The sequence below is a fragment of the Bubalus kerabau genome, chromosome 9 (genome assembly GCF_029407905.1).
Source record: "Bubalus kerabau isolate K-KA32 ecotype Philippines breed swamp buffalo chromosome 9, PCC_UOA_SB_1v2, whole genome shotgun sequence".
Lineage (NCBI taxonomy): Eukaryota > Metazoa > Chordata > Mammalia > Artiodactyla > Bovidae > Bubalus > Bubalus kerabau.
In genome coordinates, this window is record NC_073632.1 from 103,787,742 (window position 1) to 103,807,812 (window position 20,071).

At 45.8% G+C, this 20,071-nt stretch overlaps 1 protein-coding gene and 1 long non-coding RNA gene across 4 annotated transcripts in view; one reads left to right on the forward strand and one right to left on the reverse strand.

The window, feature by feature from the left end:
• The window catches only part of FNDC1 (fibronectin type III domain containing 1), a 113,892-nt gene that overhangs the window by 65,453 nt on the left and 28,368 nt on the right, over positions 1 to 20,071 (forward strand). The window contains exons 11-14 of the mRNA XM_055536128.1: positions 1,705 to 4,353; positions 6,184 to 6,284; positions 8,414 to 8,525; positions 10,694 to 11,089. Of these exons, the coding sequence (XP_055392103.1) occupies positions 1,705 to 4,353; positions 6,184 to 6,284; positions 8,414 to 8,525; positions 10,694 to 11,089 (3,258 nt within the window). The remainder of the gene's footprint in view (positions 1 to 1,704; positions 4,354 to 6,183; positions 6,285 to 8,413; positions 8,526 to 10,693; positions 11,090 to 20,071) is intronic.
• LOC129620223 (uncharacterized) lies at positions 210 to 3,679 on the reverse strand. 3 transcript variants are annotated; one of them, XR_008698446.1, is made up of 4 exons: positions 3,549 to 3,679; positions 2,973 to 3,093; positions 2,241 to 2,303; positions 210 to 573 (listed from the first exon to the last, which is right to left on the reverse strand). It is a non-coding gene; the product is annotated as an uncharacterized LOC129620223 (long non-coding RNA). The 3 variants fall into 3 exon arrangements; XR_008698448.1 differs by having other exon boundaries at positions 2,973 to 3,116; positions 3,549 to 3,678; XR_008698447.1 differs by lacking the exon at positions 210 to 573 and adding an exon at positions 766 to 1,180.

Below are 20,071 nucleotides of genomic sequence, written 5' to 3' on the forward strand. Positions count from 1 at the left end.
CTCTTCATTACTCCTAATTGTGGTGTGTTATTTTGAATCATTCTCATGGGTTTAGAACTGCTCTTTTGATGAATTGTGGGGTTAAAGTGCTATTCTGATGTCTAAAATATTTTTGTGGTCCCTTCCGAAATTGGTCTCCCCAAACCCTAAAATGATATTGATTGCTAATGACATTAATTGTTATTATGATGTTAATTACATATTATGTGATTAATGGATACATCCGTGATTAATCTTTTATCATTGTGTAATTTGGGGTTTATGATGACAGGGAAAGAACATTTTACAGGCATAATGGGACATTTTTAGTTGGTCCCATTTCAGTGAATAAATAGCACATATAATTTTTATAGTTTGTATTCCATGGTTTCGGAGTGCAGCAGTACCCAGAAGAATTTCAGTTACCTTGTTTATCTGCTCAGTATCAAAACCCAGCAGGTCAATAAAGTCCAAAACTGGAGTGGGCTGTATTTTCCTTCCTGCTTCTCTGAGCTTGCAACAGATGTTGGTAGCTCTCTCCTTCCTTATATGCTGTGAGGATCCATAGTCTACTGCAATTCTATCTTCAAACAGCTGAAATAAATGAAGTTTGCTCTCTCTGGATTCCCCAGCACTATCTATATAAATCTTTCTCCCCTGACAGCATCCTTTTCCTGCATTCAACCCTGGTCTCCAAAAAGAGTAAATTGTAGGGTTCACATAATATAATGTTTTGCCTATCCCAGGGGTCTTTTTATTTTAAGCTTTATTGTGGGATTACAAATGTATCCATCATTAAAGGGATTTTAAGTCATAAAAAAGCAAGTAAGGACATGTTATGAGGAATAGGGAAGTCTTTGTAATGCCTCAAAAATGACAAATGTGTAACTCACCCCAGTCATTTGCAAATTACACACAACACATCTGCATATAACTTTAAGTACAGATCATTGAACATTCTGTGCCAGGCTTATGTGTATTTCTTGCCTACATTGTAAGGAACAGCTATAATGCATTTGTAATATCTTGACAGTTATATTAAGAGTTGACTCATTGGAAAAGACTCTAATGCTGGGAGGGATTGGGGGCAGGAGGAGAAGGGGACGACAGAGGATGAGATGGCTGGATGGCATCACTGACTCGATGGACGTGAGTCTGGGTGAACTCTGGGAGTTGGTGATGGACAGGGAGGCCTGGCATGCTGCAATTCATGGGGTCACAAAGAGTCGGACACGACTGAGTGACTGATCTGATCTGATATAAGATTTTGTAGTTATGAACTCAATGGATTGCTTCAATGCACTCATTTCAGAATTCCTTCAAATAAGCTGTGGCATAGCCCGATTCAATTTATAGAAACTCAGCACACATATTCTCTAGGACTATATTGCTTAAAGCAAAATAGAACTTTAAAAGTTGAGGCTTCCCTCGTGGCTCAGACTGTAAAGAATCTTCCTGCAATGTGGGAGACCTGGGTTCGATCCCTAGGTTGGGAAGATCCCCTGGAAAAGGGCATGGCAATAAAAGGACTATATTGTTAAAGCAAACTAGAACTTTAAAGGAGATTGCTATAGTTGAGAAAACAAGTGTCTAGTGTCTAAAGGAGGAGAAGTTATCAGTTTTATTACTGGTGTTCGGCACCTCCATACTGCCATCTTAATAATTTTTCATCACACATCTTTCAGATTGCTTCTTTGACAGCAAATTCTTTAAAATCTGTTACAGCCCCTACCAGTGAGTCTGACGTTCAACAGAAAACAGACACGGAAGATCAGCACAAACCTGAAAAGCCTGAGCCTTCCTCATCTCCTAAAGTGCCAGCTCCCTCAAAACATACTCACTTGCCTGTTTCTCCCCAAGGGAGAAATGTCAAGAGCCCGCTACTCGACTTAAAGAACAAAATATTAGCTAATGGTGGACTGCTCAGAAAAGCCCAGCTTCCCCCCAGGAAGAATGGAGGTTCGGGTCTTCAGTCCACAGAAATCACTGACGAAGAGGAGCCAGATTCCCGCGGGGACCCACCAACCTCGCCCCCAGAGACCCAAGGCCAGAAGTCCCAGCAGAGGCCACCAAGTAGACCTGTCCACCCGTTCCTTGCCGCTGGGAGGACTCCAGTGAGAGCCCGCACTCCCATGCTGCCGCGAAAGGAAGGCGTGGACCAGCGCGGCTCCTCGCCCACCTCCCACCCTCGTCCGGGGGCGCCCCCCTCCGCATCTGCATCTTTTCCTGCCTCCCGTCCACCCCTCGAGAGCAGCACTCACCGCCTTTCTGGGGGACCCTCCACTGGCCGGCCTTCCAGCTCTACCGACAATGACTCAGTGGGTCTAGAGGAGGAGGAAACCACTGCTCGCTCTCCGCCCGCCAAGGACGCCCTGTCGGAACACCTGCCCGGCAAGAGCGCGGCGCACGCTCGGCCGGCCCTGTCATCCGGCCGCCACCCGGCCTGGAGCGCCCTGCGCGACCGAAGCGCGGCGCACCATGGCACAAGACCAGCCCTGCCTGCCCGGAGGGCACCCCACTCAGAGGATAGGGAGGAAGGTTCCAGGGCCTCAGCCCCACCCTCGAGACTTTCTCCATCTCCTGGGGGGTCATCTCGGCTCCTGATCACCGAACCACAGCCCGGGTCTCCGCTCTCCCTGGGCTGGAAGAATGGTCAGGATGCGCCGGCCGCCAGGTCCAACGCGCCGTCAGGGTCCATCCGGCCGTCCTCGAGGACACAGGCCTCTGAGGGAGCAGGCGACTCCGATGGCAATGGTGACAGTGATACGGAAGAGCGAGGGAGGCCGGCTGCAGCCACGGCCCCAACGTTTAGGTCCCGGCTGCCCGCAGGCCCGCCGGTCTCTGGACACTTCAGTTCGCTCAGAAACAGACCTTTCGCGGCCCACGGCAGATATCCACACAGGTTTGGCAATGGCCGGGGACCCCGGTTGCACCCCTCCAGCTCCCCTCCGTCCACCGCATCCCCCCGGGTTCACCCGAGGGTGGATTCTCACCCAGCTTCTGACCATCGGCGCGGCCCTGGAGGCCAAGAAGACAGCGAAGAGGAGGCTGAAGACGAAAAGCCACTTCCTGCCACCGTGGTGAACCATCACGTGTCTTCATCCTCCAGGCAGCCTGCCTCCCGGGGCGCGGACCATCTGAGAAGAGGCCCCCAGAGAGGGGCGAGCCTGCAGCGGAAGGAGCCCCTCCCAGAGAACCCCAAATCCACGGGCACTTGGGCTGGGGTCCCCCCTCAGGCCAAACCTCTGTCCTCTAAGGCTCAGGATACGCAGCAGAGCACAGACGCCGGTGCGGAGGGAGGGTCTCCCCAAACGCAGCGGGGTGGCCGGCCACCTGCGCCACGGTCCCCGCACCACCAGGGGCCCACGGGGCCCCAAAGGATGGGTGCTGGGTCCGCTGCTCTGGAAAAGTCACCCTCCTCGGCCGTCCCGGCGTCCCAGCCACAACCCCACGGCCCACGGAGCAAGGAAGTGGGGCGTCCACCTTCCAGACCCCAGCCTGCGTTCCCCTCCGAGGCTGGCCGTCCGCACCCCACGTCGCAGGAAGGCGCCTCCTTCTCAGACTCTTACCCGTCCAGAGGCGGACAGTCCTCCCGCGCGGCGTCTCCCCGGAATCTGGACGATGACAGCACAGAAACGGGGACCGGGGGCGTCCGAGCGCCCGCGTACTCGGTCGGTGCCAAGGACGCCACCCCGTCGCTTCCCAAGCACCGCCAGGTGGACGCTCAGGCAGGAAGCGCGGGCGATGGTCACCTGCGCAGGCCCGCGGGCAGGCCCGGCAGCCTGCACCCCCACGCCCGCACCAGGGTCCCGGGCAGAGTAGGCCCCCAGTGGGCGGGCAGGAAGGACGGCGCGTCCCAGGCCTCGCCAGCCAAAAGGGAGCCCCTGCCGTCCAAATCGCAGCAGTCGGTGTCAGCCGAGGAGGAGAATGACGACGTGATGTTCTTTAAGGGAGGAAAGGACAAGGACCCGCAGTCTTCCTCTGCTCCGAAGTGGCCCTCCTCCTTCAGCCCCAGGGGCGGCAAACACGTGGACGGGACCCTCGCTAAGGGGGAGACGGAGCCAGCCATTGTGCTGGCGCCCCCCAGGGTGGGCTCCCCGCACGACGAGAACGCCACCCCAGTGAAGCGGCCTCTTTCTCCACCTGCGGGCAGCTCACCGAGAGCCTCGCACCTCCCGCCCAGACAGCCCGCTCGCAGCCCCGCCGCCAGCCCAAGCCCCACGGTGGGCACCTCCGCGCCGCCGCGGTTCACCACGCGCGCGCCCGCCCCGTCCGCCCCCACCACCCCGATGCTCTCCTTGCGCCAGCGGATGATGAACTCCAGGTTCCGGAACCCGTTCTCACGCGCGCCGGTGAGACCCCCTTCGAGACCAGGTGAGTTGTTTTTACCTGAACGTTGTCTTGACAGTTCTCAGCAGGGTTCGTAGCAATTCCTAGAACCTTTTATCTTACTGAGCATCTGCTCAGTCTAAGCATTGGTTTAGGAGCTTTGAGATGTAAACGCGATCTTATCCTGGTAACCATCTCCTGGATTTGCATCGCTTCCGGGTCTTCAGATGAGGAAGCCGGGGTTTAGGGGTCTGAGTGGCTTGCTGGAGGTCAGACAGCTAGGAGGTGGCTGAGCGGCTGTTCCAATCCCAACACCGACTCCACAACCCCCTGGTAGGTGTGTGTGTGTGTGTGTGCTCAGTCGTGGCCGACTCTTTCCTGCCTGGTGAACGGTAGCCCGCCAGGCTCCACTGTCCATGGGATTCTCCAGGCAAGAATCCTGGAGTGGGTTGCCATTGCTGTCCCATCGCGCTTCTTTGAGTTCCTTAAGATCTAAATCTGTGAACGTGTGTCACAGCCATGATGCCATACTCAGGTTCCTATGTTTTAGGTTGTTCTTGTCCCAGGGGGTATTAGGGAATCCACAGGAAGGATTAGTTCCTGTGGAGGCTGGAACTTGTTCTGGTTATTCTGCATATAAACCTCTCAGCTAAAAATATCTGGGGACAAACTCAAATGTCTTGGGTGAGGATTGCTAAGATGTTGCAATCAGTGAATGTTGTTTAAAACCTCCAGAAAAGACTGTGAAAGACAATGGTCAATGGTCACACAAAGAAGTAACTTACTGATGTGTGACTTAGGTTTTGGACAGAATGTAGACAGCTGTGAGCTGGAGTCTACGTGGACCCCAGGGCAGGAGCTAAGGTATTTACCTGAAATCTGCATTTGGTTAAGTGGTGTCTTGTGCTCCCCTTGCATGGATTCGGGGCATAATAGAACATTCTTGATTAACTGTATTAGTAGTTGTTAATCCATGCAATATACTGTTAATTTAGCTCAATGTAAAGCCCTAGAACAGTGCCCCCACGAGGAGGTCAGTTTTCCATTAAAATGGACTGTTTTATGCAAACCTAACACCCCAATAATAGATGTAAAACTCACATTCCCTTGTATATAGTAAAAAAGTCAATAGATTCTTAATTTTCATTAACTGTTTGAGCGAGAGAAATGTCTCTGACCTGCAAATAGCTGTCGAGAAGCCCAGGCAATTTATCTGGTGGGCCAAGCTAGAACAGATGTTTCCAGCAGAGGCCTCAACCAAGCTGCAGGTGATCAGAAAGGGCAGGAGATGAAGAGAGAGGGCAGGTGCAAGGAACAGCTAGATAGCAATTAAAGGGCCTGCTACCTCCTCTCTGAGCAAATCCTTCTGTGGCCCCACTGAAGTCAGCAAGCTTTGAGTCAGGACTGTGTGTTTATACTCAGCGATGGATGATCTAGACCCGAGTCAGCTGTAGACGGTGGTTGTATTTAGTATAATCTGCGGAGGAGAGCAGCACGGTATCTCATAGATGTCAGAGAGAATTTTCCCTGTCCTTCTAACTCTCCCTCCCTCCACCTTCCAGCTGGCTAAAATAAAGCTACAACTACTACGGTCTTAAACTTTACCTGGAAATTTTACTTAGGCCAAACCCTCTCATTCCCCCAATGTTGTAAAAAACTGTGTACCATGCTCTTCACCGACATTCTTATTTGTCATGTAGGAGCCACAGTTTCAGTCGATCTTTAGCTGATATATTTGAGCTATTGGTTCAAAATTCTGTTTAGTGTTTCTGTTTGAAATGATATGTTACTACTTACAGGGTGGTATGAAGCCAACTCTCCAGGAGTGTTGAATTTACCAGGTTCTGTATTTTTTGTTTGTTTGGGAACTTGTAGGTTATAACGGAAGACCAAATGGAGAAGGGAGAGTACTTGCTGGTAGTAATGGAAAACCAAGTGGACAAAGAATTATCAATGGCCCTCAAGGAACAAAGTGGGTAGGGTAAACTTCTTTACACATACCAGTTGTTTTCATGCTGTTGGGAAGAGAAAAATGGTGGGCGTTGTGTAATATAAAATGAAGCCGTCTTTTTTTCTATAGTTTTAACCACTTGTATGTCAGTATACTTATACTAAATTATTTCTTCCAGTGCTCAGAACAGGCTTTGATTCTCCTAAGAACTACTTTGCTTTCTTCTCATAGCTAATTAGGTCAGGCATGGGCATTTGACTGACTCATTTGACTCATTGGAAAAGACCCTGATGCTGGGAAAGATTGAAGGCAGGAGGAGAAGGGGACAACAGAGGATGAGATGTTGGATGGCATCACTGACTCAGTGGACATGAGTTTGGGTAAACTCCAAGAGTTGGTGATTAACAGGGAGGCCTGGTGTGCTGCAGTTCATGGGGTCGCAAAGAGTCAGACACGACTGAGCGACTGAACTGATACTGGTGGGCATTTGTTCCCGTTCTTCTTGACTGGTTAAGAAGGTCACATAAATCTTTAGGCCAACCAGTCAGACAGAACCTGAGGCACAGCCTCTCCAGTGAATTTCTGTTTTCCCATTCCTGCTAGCTTTATTTTATTTTTTCTTTATGGTTCGATTAAACAGAATACATATTTTCTGTAAATTATCTCAAATCCTTCATAAAAGGAAGCAGGATAAAAACAACTGAACCAAAACAAAAATCTCCAGATCAAATAGGCAGTTTTTTATCAGATCACCTTTTAAATCTTCCAACAATTTTTGTTTGACTGAAATAAAAAATAAGTATTAGTACTTTATGTATGTTTAAGCTAAATGACTTTAACTTCCTGGGGTTAAGGTAAATGTTTAGGAGTTTTTGGTGGGTTGAGGGTGATGGACAGAACACTTAGAATGTTCAGAGATTTAAAATATTTTTTCAAAGAATCAAAAAATTATTCATAGTAGAATTCCCAGTCAAAATTTCTCACTTATAGCTGTAAGATTTAGGAAAACATATTGATGAACTTCAAAGAATTTTCAGTCACAGGTGGCCTCAAAATACATTTTGTCATTTCTCAAAGGTACAGAAATTTATAGAAGGAAGAATACATATGAAAGCAAAGTGTCATTGTAAACAATTTTGAATTGAAACTGTATGGAGTAGATTTCGAAAGTAGGGTTTATTTATGTAAGTTTTAATTACTGAGATAGTTCCCGACAAGTGGCCTGCTTGCGGGGGTTCCTCCAGTGACTCGATTGTTCAAAGTCATGGTTGTCAAACACTGATGGGCATCAGACTCCCTGAGGGCTTGTCAATATGGTTTGGTTCAGGCCAGGTAATTCTCATATCTGACACGTTTCCAGGCGAGGTTGGGAAAGCTGGCCCAGGACCATATTCTGAGAATCATCAGTGTGGCACATGAGTTGTTTCTTAACAGAAATAATAATACTTTTTGTCCAAGTTGTATAATTCCTTAGAGCATGAAATTTTTTTCATGTGTGCTATATTAGGCTAATTACAAATGAAACTGGTTTTGATATAACAACTTTGATTTTTAACACACAGCAAAATGGAAACCTGTTGTGTTCATGGCAAGAAATTAAAACAATTCAGAAATATATAAAAAGATAATAAGCATCCCAGATCACTTCTCAGAAACAACCACTATTAATAGTTTGGGATATATCTGTCCAGAATTTTCTCTCTACACTTTTAAGCTTATATATACAAGTGAATATACTTCATTTTGCAAAATAATCAGTCCTTAATCTAAGTCTGCATCAGGATATCTCATGATAAATTCAGAATTTCCAAATCCTTTTCACTGGCTTCACAGTATTTCACTGTATGGATGGGACATGATTTATTTAATCTCTTTTCTCCATTGATAAACACCTAGGTCATTTCCTGCTTTTGACATACAATATACTCAATGGTAAATGTATTTTGAACATCTTTTGAATATTTGAGAAAACTTGAAACAATTGTTATATGGATAAACAATTATGAAATATGACTGTTTTGTACTTCGTTCCTATTATACCTTATGAATGATGCTGACAAAAATAATGTTTCCTATTTGTCTATATTCATGTAGTTGGATTAATATGTATTTTGAAATGTTCAATATATCCTTTAATCTGTGTCATGGATTTAGGTTGTGGACCTTGATCGTGGGTTAGTATTAAACGCAGAAGGAAGGTACCTACAAGATTCACAAGGAAATCCTCTCCGGATTAAACTAGGCGGAGATGGTCGAACCATTGTGGGTAAGTGAGAATGGTCCTCATAGAACAAAAGTGCCCTGAGTCATCTGAAGCGTAACAACTTCTCTCTTCCTCCTTTTCCTCATTTTTAATGGGGGCCCTTGGTCCAGTTACATTAACCTCATGGAGATGAGGCGCCTTGGAAGGGGTGGAGCTTAGCTTCTTCCCTGATCCAGCTGTCTTCCTACAGACTCCACCATCTAGAGGAGGTGGCTCTTGACTTCATTCTTGGGATTGGGCAGTCCAGAGCAGACCTCAGAAACACCACTTCTAAAGCCAAACCCTGCCTGCTGCCTGTTTTTGTATAGCCTGTGAGTTCAGAATAGCTTTTATGTTTTTAAATGATTGCCAAAAAAATCACAGAATAATATTTGTGACATGTGAAGATTATATTACATTCATAGTTCACTCTCCATACACGAAGGTTTCTTGGAACTCAGAAACATGCGTTTCTTGGTTTACTGTCTATGTTTTTTGTTCTGCAGTGGCAGAGTTGAATAGTGGCAACACAAAGCTTAAAATATTTACTCTCCGGCTGCCGGGGTCCAGCCCCGGCTGATCCAGGGTATTCGAAGCGGGGACGGCGTCGGCGACCTATTTATATTTATTTATTCATCAAAGATTCAAAGAGTAATAGAATGAGGATAGCTCAGTGAAGAAATTCAGTGGAGAAAAGCGGCTGAAATAAGGATAGCTCAGTAGGAAAATTCAGTGGAGAAAAGAAGCTGAGTGGCTTGGTTTACGCGGAAAATCAATATAACCCGTGACACCAGGTTAGCTCTGACCACGGAGGCCGCAGGCGCCCTCTCGAATAGCGGAAGGTGCCCCACCTTAGACACCTTCTCGAGTGGGTCTTAGAAGCCCAGGCAAATAAATGGTCGCAGAGGACATCCGCGCTCCAGATGGACACTCAGCTGGAATTTGGGAGAGAGAGTGACATGGGGAGACCAAGTTTCAGTGAACAAGGCCCGCACTTTATTTTCCAAAGTAGTTTTTATACCTAAAGGTATGCATAGAGGATAATGGGGGAAGGGGTAGAGCCATGCAGCAAGCCAGGCTTTCTTCCTTATCATATGCAAAAGTTCAGGTGATTGACATCATCTTCTGGCCAGGAGGCCTGTTAACATTTTAAGAAACTTATCTTTCTCTAAAGGTGATTATTCCAAAGTCAGGCGCCAGCCTTCCAAAAAGCATTGGACAAAGCTGCATTTTACATTTCTATACACCCATTATATCAATCAATACACTGCCAAGAACACAGTAGGTAAGGAGTATGGAGACTTAGCAGCAAACATTGGCCCAACAAGTGAAAAACCCTTCACCAATACAATTTCTAATCAATCTTTTAACTACTCAAAGGAATCTGTGTTTAGGCAGTTTAGAACATCTCCTGCCTCTCACAGTTGGGAGGCTCTGAACAATCACATGTGGCCGGAAAAACCTATTCAGGCAGGCTAGAGGATTTCCAAAGGAGTTTGTAGGTTAAACACTGTCACACCCAGGAATTATTAACTGGAGCTGTAAGCTAACTCTTTTTCCAGAGAGAGGTAGTGGGAGACAGCCCCCCATAAAGTCAGAGGTGTAGGTGAAAGCACAAAGCAGAAAGTAGGCAGACTCTGGTTTTGGGGGTAGATGCTCGAGAATTTCCAGGGGGACTCCTGAGGCTCGATCCCGCCTTTGCGTATGTCGAGCCTCCTTCCTCATGACCTTTGTCATGGGCGGAGTGCCTCACGCTGGCTCCCGGCAGTGATAGAATTCCAGTTGAGCTATTACAGATCCTCACTCAATATGCAATATGCCGGCTCCCAGCATCCGGCTCTTTGCAGAATAACTTTGCTACCACTGGTCCAAAGTAACACTTAAGTCCATAGTGGTAGGAGTAAGCACAGGGAAAGAATCACTTTCCTTCCTAGAGACTTAGAGTTATTGCAGGTAATGAGGTATTTATATACTTTTATAAGCTAGTGCAGAGTAATGGACAATATAAAAGGCCCAGAAGTTTCTGGATAGTAGCAGGTACTGTGTGTGACCTCAGCTGGTATCCTTTTCATTATTTCTTTGCGTTTTATTAATTATAGAATATAAGACATTGAGAAGATACTTTCCACTTGCTTTTTACTTCCCTGGATTGTTTCACCTGGCTGCACAGCTTTTATTTGCTTTTGTTTCAGATCTGGGAGGGACTCCTGTGGTGAGCCCCGACGGCCTCCCGCTCTTCGGACAGGGGCGCCATGCCAAACCCTTGGCCAGTGCCCAGGATAAGCCCATTTTGAGTCTTGGAGGCAAGCCTCTGGTGGGCTTGGAGGTCATAAAAACAACCACCCGCGCCCCCATCACAACCACGAGACCCACCACCACCACCCGTCGGCCCACCACGACCCCTCGGCCCACCACCACCACCACTCGCCCAACGACCACCCGAACCACGACCCGGAGAACCACCACCACCACCCCGGAGCCCACAACCCCCATCCCCACCTGTCCCCCCGGGACCCTGGAACGGCATGACAAAGATGGCAACCTCATAATGGGCTCACGTGGGGTCCCGGAGTGCTACCCTGAGGAAGGTAACTGTCTTCGTTCTGTTGATAACTCAGGTGGTAGAGTGGCATTTCAGAGGGGGTGTTGCAGAGCCTGCCGGGTGTGGTGAGTGAGGCACACAACTTCAGATCTAAGTGGGTTTCCTCTGTTTTATCTGGCAACCCTTGTCCCCACCCGAGTCAAAAATTTGTCTGAAACATGAGACACTGTTAGTTTGGACCAGCGTTTCCCAAAGTGTATTCCACTGGATATTAGTAGATTGTGTGTGCATGCCAAGTTGCTTCAGTCATGTCTGACTCTTTGAGACCCTATGGTCTGTAGCCCGCCAGGCTCCTCTGTCCATGGGATTCCCCAGGCAAGAATACTGGGGTGGGTTGCCATTTCCATTAGTAGATTAGTACTTGTTATAATAATAATTTAGAAAAAAGGTTCTGTAATTAGCTATGTGATTCAGACAAAGTTAAAGGAATTTCTGACTGTTGGACTCTGACTGTTGGACACTGAATAGTTTCACTGTGAATTTCCAAGAATAGTAGTATTTCCCAAGCATGTTTGAACAGCAATCCCTCAGACGGTAAAGAATCTGCCTGCAGTGCAGGAGACCCGGGTTTGATCCCTGGGTCAGGAAGATCCCCTGGAGATGGCAATGGCAACCTACTCCAGTATTCTTGCCTGGAGAATTCCATGGACAGAGGAGCCTGGTGGGCTACAGTCCATGGGATTGCAAAGAGTCAGACATAACTGAACAACTAACACTTTCACTTCTTTGCCTTTGAAAAATGCTTATGCTTACATGACTTGGCTCTCATGGGAGCGGTGCTGTCCACTGGCTAAGACTGAGCCCTTTCCTGATCTGGGACACCCAGTCCCAGCTCTCCTGTGCTCCTGCTGTGTCTTCTTACTGAGAACCACGCCCCCCCCCTTGCTCCCCTAAGGAACGGAACCTGGGGGCACTTTGGGCCAAGTCATGGTGGAGCCGAGATGCTATCCCTGTTCGCGCTGCTTGGGGGAGGTCATCTGTATTTGCCTCAGGCTTCAGAAGGCAGGTCTTCCCTGGTGGCTCAGATGGTAAAGCATCTGCTTGCAATGCGGGAGACCCGGGTTCGATTCCTGGGTCAGGAAGGTCCCCTGGAGAAAGAAATGGCAATCCACTCTAGCACTCTTGCCTGGAAAATCCCATGGATGGAGGAGCCTGATAGGCTACAGTCCATGGGGTCACAAAGAGTGGGACACGACTGAGCGACTTCACTTTCCAGAAGGCAAATTCGTCTCCTTTCCCTCAGGTTGAAATGAATTGCCATGCAGGCTGTAAAACTTCTGTCTTTTTAAGCTAGTGCAGAGTGAAGACCCTTCATTTCAGGAATCACATGCGTGCCCTGAATTCGTAGCACACCGTCATTCAATCTGAACGTGAATGCTGTCTCCAGATTGAGAATTCTGTTTGAAATTAGTCTTTCCACGAAAAAGTTCCAAATGAACAGGAACATCTGATGTATCTGAAAAATTCACACCAAAGAACAGGCACATATGAAGAAGAGGACAATCAGGAAGAAAATTCTCACACCACCAATGAAAAGTGAGTACAAATTTGAATTTACCTTTGGGTTTCTGGTATGAAAGTATCTTGTACTTTCCTTGACTTCTTCAGCATACACTGGTGTGGCTATTATTTAATTGAAGTATGATTAGAACAGATATTTCTTTACTAATAGGTTATAAACAGAAGAGTGGCTGTTTGGATTTTGTTCTAATTACTACTGCTATTATTATTATTTTACATTTTCTTTTAGCTTTTATGTAGGTCTTTTCATTTCTTTTCATTTACTTTGTAATTTTTGACTTTTAGTTGCCATGAAAGTCAGATTCTTGATATTTTTGTTTCTTCTTTTCTTTGCAAATCTTGATAGAGATGTATATTTTTTACTTTATTCCTGTGCATTTGTCTGATAGCCTAGCCTAAGCCAAATTAGTGTCTAAGGGTTAGTAATAGTTTACCTCTAGACAGCATTTTGAAAATAAGGACAAAGTCTTGGAAAAAGTTAAATTTGGGGAGAGTAATATATCTTAATTGTATGGCTATAATTTATTATTTACAAATACTTCACTATGGCTTACCTTCCTTTTTCATTTCTGCTGCTCCACTAACAATTTCATTAAATATTTTCTTCCTAATATTATTTCTAATCATAGTTGTTTCTATTTATGAAAAAACATCTTTAACAATAGCTTTCCTGACATAAAAATCACATGCCATAAAGTTCACCCTTTTAAAGTTTTAAAGACTTTAGCATATTCGTAGAGTTGTGTGACTCTCACTGTTATCAAGTCCCAGAATATTTTCATCACCCCCCGAACAAACCTTACACGCATTAGTAGTCGCTCCCCATCCCTGCCCCTCCCAGCTCCAGGAGCTGCTCGTCTCCTTTCTATCTCTCAATTTGTCTGTTCTGGACATTTTGTGTAAATGGAATCCCATGTGAAATGTGTCGTTTTGTGTCTGGCTTCTTTCACTTAGCATAATTTGTTTTCAAGTTATCTGTACTTCTTTCCTTTTACTGCTGACTAATACTCCATTGTGTGGAAAGACCACATTTTATCCATTTATCAGTTGATGGACATTTGGGTTGTTTCTGCCTTTTGTCTATTATGAATAATGCTGCTGTGAACATTTGTGTACATGTTTTTTTTCTTTTGAATATCTGTTTTTAATTCTCTTCTGTAGAGTTGTTTTGTTGGTTGGTAACTCTTTGTTTAAATTTTTTCCCTACTACTTTTTTAAAAATTTTAATGGGAGGATAATTGCTTTACAATGTTGTATTGGTTTCTGCCACACAACAGTGTGAATCATACATATGTCCTCTCCCTTTTGAACCTTCCACCCCACCTCCCACCCCATCCTGCCTCGCTAGGTTATCACAGAATCCCAAGTGGAGCTCCCTGTATAATGCAGCAGCTTCCCACTAGCTATCTGTTTTACATAAGATAATGAATATATTTCCATGCTACTCTCTCAATTCATCCCACCCACTCCTTCCCCTGCTGTGTCCGTAAGTCTGTTCTCTATGTCTATGTCTCTGTTCCTGTCCTGCACGTAGGTTCATCAGTACCGTTTTTCTAGATTTCATATGTATGTGTTAATATACGATATTTGCTTTATGTTTAACTTTTTGAGGAAGCACCAAACTGTTGTCCATAGCAGCTGCACTATTTTCATTCCCCGCCGGAAACGTATGAGGCGTCCGGTTCCTCTCCATCTTCACCAGCACTTGTTATTATCTGTTTTTTTCATTCTAGCCATCATAGCTTGGATTCCTTGTACTACACTATTTTATAGGAGGGACTTGAGCATCCATGGATTTTGGTATTCACAGGGGCTTCTGGGCCAATTCACAGGGGCCTCTGGGCCAATTACCTGTGTATATCGAGGAACAACTGTACTTCGGTCTACAGTGTACACTCACAGGTGCTTGGGTTCCATGTGTACACACATGTGCTTTTTACCAAGTGCATTTTGGCCATGGCACTTTGCAGCCTACTCACCTGAAATTGTTATAAGGATGCTGACTTAGACCCTCTGCTGTGATCACTGTGAGAATACCTGCCCTTCTGAGACTCCCCTTCTCAGCCCCCAGCTAGCCAACCATTTGTCATTACCTTCTGTTGGCAAAATCCTAACATTTTCTTTTTAGCCCTCCAATTTTTTTTAAACTTTTATTTTATATTGGAGTATAGCCAGTTAACAATGTTGTGGTAATTTCAGGCAATCAGCGAAGGGACTCAGCCATACATGTACATGTGTCCATACTCCCCCAAAACCCCCTCCCATGCAGGCTGGCACATAACATTGAGCAGAGTTCCATGTGCTGTACAATAAGTCCTTGCTGGTTATCCATTGTATTAATAACTATAGCAGTGTGTACATAACCATCCCAAACTCCCTGACTATCCCTTCCCTTCCCACCCCTGGCAGCCATGAGTTCATTTTCCTTTGAATCATTTGTAAGCTCATTTGTATCATTTCTTTTTAGATCCCACATATAAGGGATGTCATACAGGGTTTCTCCTTCTCTGTATGACTGACTTCACTGGGTATGACACTCTCCAGGTCTATTGATGCTGCAAACTGCAGGATTTCATTTTTTTTTAATGCCTGAGTAATATTCTTTTATATATATATATATATATATATATATATATATATACCACATCTTTTTTATCTATTCCTCTGTCGATGAGCTTTTAGGTTTCTAGCCCTCCAGTTTTAAAAATCATCTTTTCAAATATCTTAGTCTTTACTCTCCTGGTTATGTCAGTACCCTCTTTTCCTTGAAAACGCTGCTTTAACAGTGTTCTGGGAATAACCTTGTGTCATTAAATTATTCAGTAATTTAAGCATCTTTTTCTAGATATCCTAGTTATACATATTCCTGTATGCATAGATGCATATCATATGTTTGTTTCTAGTGTATTGACACCCTTTCTCTCTTTACATACACACACACATGCACAATTTTTTGCTTGCTATGACTTCTCTATTAAGTCATAAACTCCTTGCAGTAGAGACAGCATCCTCTGCCTCATCTCAGATTGCTTGTGGTACCCAATTATGCATCTTTGGGTATCTATACCATACCCTAAGCCATAGGCATGCTCCGTTTTCTAACGGAGAAGGTAGAGAGTCTTTTGAGAAGTCTTTTTACCAGTGATGCTTGTTTTTCAGGTTCCATTTTGACAGCGGATCTGATGGTATCGTGTGTGTTTGGAAATGTTATGAGCCAGCTGAACATCTTCAACAATTTGTAACATGACCTGGGGGCATGCTTTAGAAGAACATCAGTCATTACGGAAAACAGTTCTCTCCTGCCACAGCTCACTCGCAAGACAGAAAATACAAAGAGAATAATTGAAAGTTCACTTGAGCTGGACCAATGAAATAATTTGCAAATATCCTTGGGTTTCAAATGACTGTAATTTACCGTCTCTCCAAAGTTTTAATGAGAATCTACTTTAACAGTTTTTTTTTTTTTAAATGTATCTCTGGAACTAAGACCCAAACATTTTGTACTTTCTTTTTTAAATTTCACAGCCGTTTGGATAAAACCACTCAAAAAATATACATATATAAACTGTACCACATGGTTGGTGGCTGGCTGCTACTATTATGTGAAGAGGTGGAAGCTTTTGACATCGATTTTGGGTTGGCTTAAAAACATTCAGTTATATGTAGCTCCAGATACTCCAAATTGGCATTCAGGTGGGGCAAATTCTGAGGGTCAGCTTTTCAAAAAAAAAAAAAAAAAAGTAAATCTGTTTCATTACAGCTGGAAGTTTCTTTGACTTGGAATCAAGATGGTGCTATTTTAGAAAAATTATCTCTGACTTTATTTGGTTTTAAAACAAAAAAAAGGAGCACTAAATCACTCAGTAGGGTGTTTACTTTTGCTAGAAGACTCAACTGTTACTCGTCTCAAGAAGTGATCCAAGTTCACAGGTGAAGGGCGTGGTTTCTTTGGTCTGGTGCTGGACCAGAATGCTTCAGCTCCTTAAGGAATTGTACTTAGTATCAGGAATCCATGGAGGAGACCCTAGACTCACCCTCTTTCTCATTCACTCTGGGCTGCAGCAATTGTACCATTTATTCATTCTGACCTGACCAAAAATAATAATGAAATGAAATGACTCTGAGCTGATAATAAGCCACAAGAGGACTACGTTCATGAAAGTTAATGAAGGAAAGAAAATGGTGTCATGGAAAACAACAGCAAGATAACCCCAAATGTTAGGTGATGTGAACTTGAAAACTCTGATTTAAACCAGCCCAGAAGTAATTCCTCTTGGATTCAGGCATATTGACATTGGAATGAACTGAAAAAAAAAAATCTTGTCTAGTCATTTTTCTCAAAATGCACATCCTGAAGGGTGGATCTCTTACAACCTCTCTTGCTGACATTTGCTGGCCACGTCAGAACACACCCAGCATCACCACCTCCATGGTGAGGCAGGTGGGATGCATCTCATGGGCCTCCGGTGTCTACAGGGCTTTTCACTACAATCCCAGAGGGGCCGGATAGGCGAGGCGAGGTCGCCACTGTCCTCCGCTGGTGGAGTTGTTCTGGCAGGACCACATTCATGAAGTTATTCGAAGTAGGCTCAAAAAAGCCTAATAGAAGGATTCTATTGGACTATTTCAGGGGAATGATCAGTTATTTCCTAACCATAAACAAAATTCAAAATTGGTGCTTGTAATTTTTTAGTGAAGGAGGTTTATATACTTTTCTAGTTCAATTCCCCCTTCATTATGCTGCAGAATGATGATTCTAATGAAGCCCAAAGGTTTACAAGCAAAAAGACTGGTTCGTCCAGCTTTTAAACAGTGGAGGCAGTTTGATGAAGCATAAAGTCTTTGGAGCCAAGGCCTTGCAGTTCAGTTCTGTTTTAGCTCTTTGTCCTTTACCAGCTGTGTGACTCCAGGCATGTTATAAATCCTTGGTGTCCTTGGCTGAGAAGTGGGTGTAATCAACCCCACGTATCTGGAGATTTATGTGAGGATTAACTCAATATATACCCGACAGTGCCCGATGCCCCGAAAGCATGTGATGCACCCCACTTCCTGCTTCCTGTCTCCTCACTCACCCTCTCTGCCTCTTAAGTGTGCCTTGGATTGAAAGTTCTGTATAATTTGCTGTGGCTTCAGGTCAAAGGAAGTGAAGGAATTCTTCTGAATTTTTTTTTTTTTTGAGTTAGGAAATCTTTTGCCTCAATATTTCACCAACTGCAGAGAAAGGATCTTCTTTTTTAGCTGCATCTGTCTTCCTCCCCCAAAGATGGATTTCCTCCCATCTTCCCAAAACAGCTTCTGCTTAAAGCAGTACCCAGCTTGTGGAGGCAAAAAATTGTTTTTGCTTCAATCACTCACTTTTTTGAACCAAGTTTTCATCCATGCTCTTATCAGTTTTGTTGTTTTTAGTCACCAAGTCGTGTTCGACTCCTTCGTGACCCCTATGCACTGTAAGATCTTCCCTAGTAGCTCAGCTGGTAAGAATCCACCTGCAATGCAGGGGATCCAGGTTCGATTCCTGAGTCGGGAAGATCTGCTGGAGAAGGGATAGGCTACTGCTGCTAAGTCGCTTCAGTCGTGTCCGACTCTGTGCGACCCCATAGACGGCAACCCATCAGGCTCCACCGTCCCTGGGATTCTCCAGGCAAGAACACTGGAGTGGGTTGCCATTTCCTTCTCCAATGCATGAAAGTGAAAAGTGAAAGTGAAGTCGCTCAGTCATGTCCGACTCTTAGCGACCCCATGGACTGCAGCCTACCAGGCTCCTCTGTCCATGGGATTTTCCAGGCAAGAGTACTGGAGTGGGGTGCCATTACCTTCTCCGAGGGATAGGCTAACCACTCCAGTATTCTTGGGCTTCCCTGATGGTTCAGCTGGTAAAGACTCTGCCTGCTATGCGGGAGACCTGGGTTCAATCCCTGGGTCGGGAAGATCCCCTGGAGAAGGGAATGGCTACCCACTCCAATATTCTGGCCTGGAGAATTCCATGTACTGTATAGTCCATGGGGTGGCAAAGAGTCGGACACGACTGAGCGACTTTCACTTCACTTCATGGACTGTAACTCTCCAGGCTCCTCTTTCTATGCGGTTTCTTAGGCAAGAATACTGGAGTGAGATGCCATTTCTTCCTTCCAGTGATATTCCTGACTCAGGGATCAAATCCACACCTCCTGCGTCCCCTGAAGTGCAGGTGGAGTCTTTACTGCTGAACCACCGGGGCTTCCCATTGAGCCACCTGGGAAGCCATTAATAATAGTCATTTGAAAAATGGTTCTTATAATTAGGGCTTCCTGGTAGATTAAAAAAAATCACATATAAAAGTCTACAGATTGCATGTATAGGATAATTTTGTAGTCATAGCAGATCTAGTGGCTTTATAAGTAAAATACAACTTGTTTGTAAAGAGATGTTTGTAATCATTGGGATATTATTTCCAAACTTCATAGGCAAGTTAAGAAGTTCTAATCATTACAGATTTATCTCCCGGTTCACTGAGAGGGGATGGAAGCTTAGAGGGAGCAGTGAAGCCAGAATAGAACAGAGAGGCAGGAGGGCACCTGGATCATGTGAGCGGCAAGACCAGGGGATGGAGAGAATGAGTGAAAAATCAAAGTGTGACTCGCTCAGTTGTGTCCGACTCTTTGCCACCCCATGGATTTGCAGCTCTTCAGGCTTCTCTGTCCATGGAGTTCTCCAGGCGAGAAAATGGAGAAGGCAATGGCACCCCACTCCAGTACTCTTGCCTGGAAAATCCCATGGACCGAGGAGCCTGGTGGGCTGCAGTCCATGGGGTCGCTAAGAGTCGGACACGACTGAGCGACTTCACTTTCACTTTTCACTTTCATGCACTGGAGAAGGAAATGGCAACCCACTCCCGTGTTCTTGCCTGGAGAATCCCAGGGACGGGGGGGCCTGGTGGGCTGCCGTCTATGGGGTTGCACAGAGTCGGACACGACTGAAGCGTCTTAGCAGCAGCAGCAGCAGGCGAGAATACTGGAGTGGGTAGCCATTCCCTTCTCCAGGGGTTCTTTCCGACCCTGGGATCGAACCTGGTTCTCCCGCCTTCCCGGCAGATTCTCTACTGTCTGAGCCACCAAAGGCCATGAACAAAGGAGTTTCCTGCCCTTGGAGAATGTCTGTTCTCACGCCTGCCCCCCTCCCCCTCTCCGTCCCTCTCTCCCCTCCGTCCCCCTCCGCCTTCCTCCCCTCAGAAGTCGGGAAGAGCGCCCTCTGCTGGAGGGTCGGGAGCGCTGGGGAGGTGTCTTTTCCAGTGCACCCCCCTGAGCGCAAAGGAGAGAAACTCTCCGTTTGTATCGAGCCCTCCGCGTTCTGAGGCTCTTCCTCCTGAGGAAGCTGAGGCGGCCGTGGCAGGGGAGGCTTATCCCCCTGGAAGCCAGCAGCACGGGGCTGGATTGCCGTGCCCTTGGCGCCATTCTGAGAAGAGAGCCCT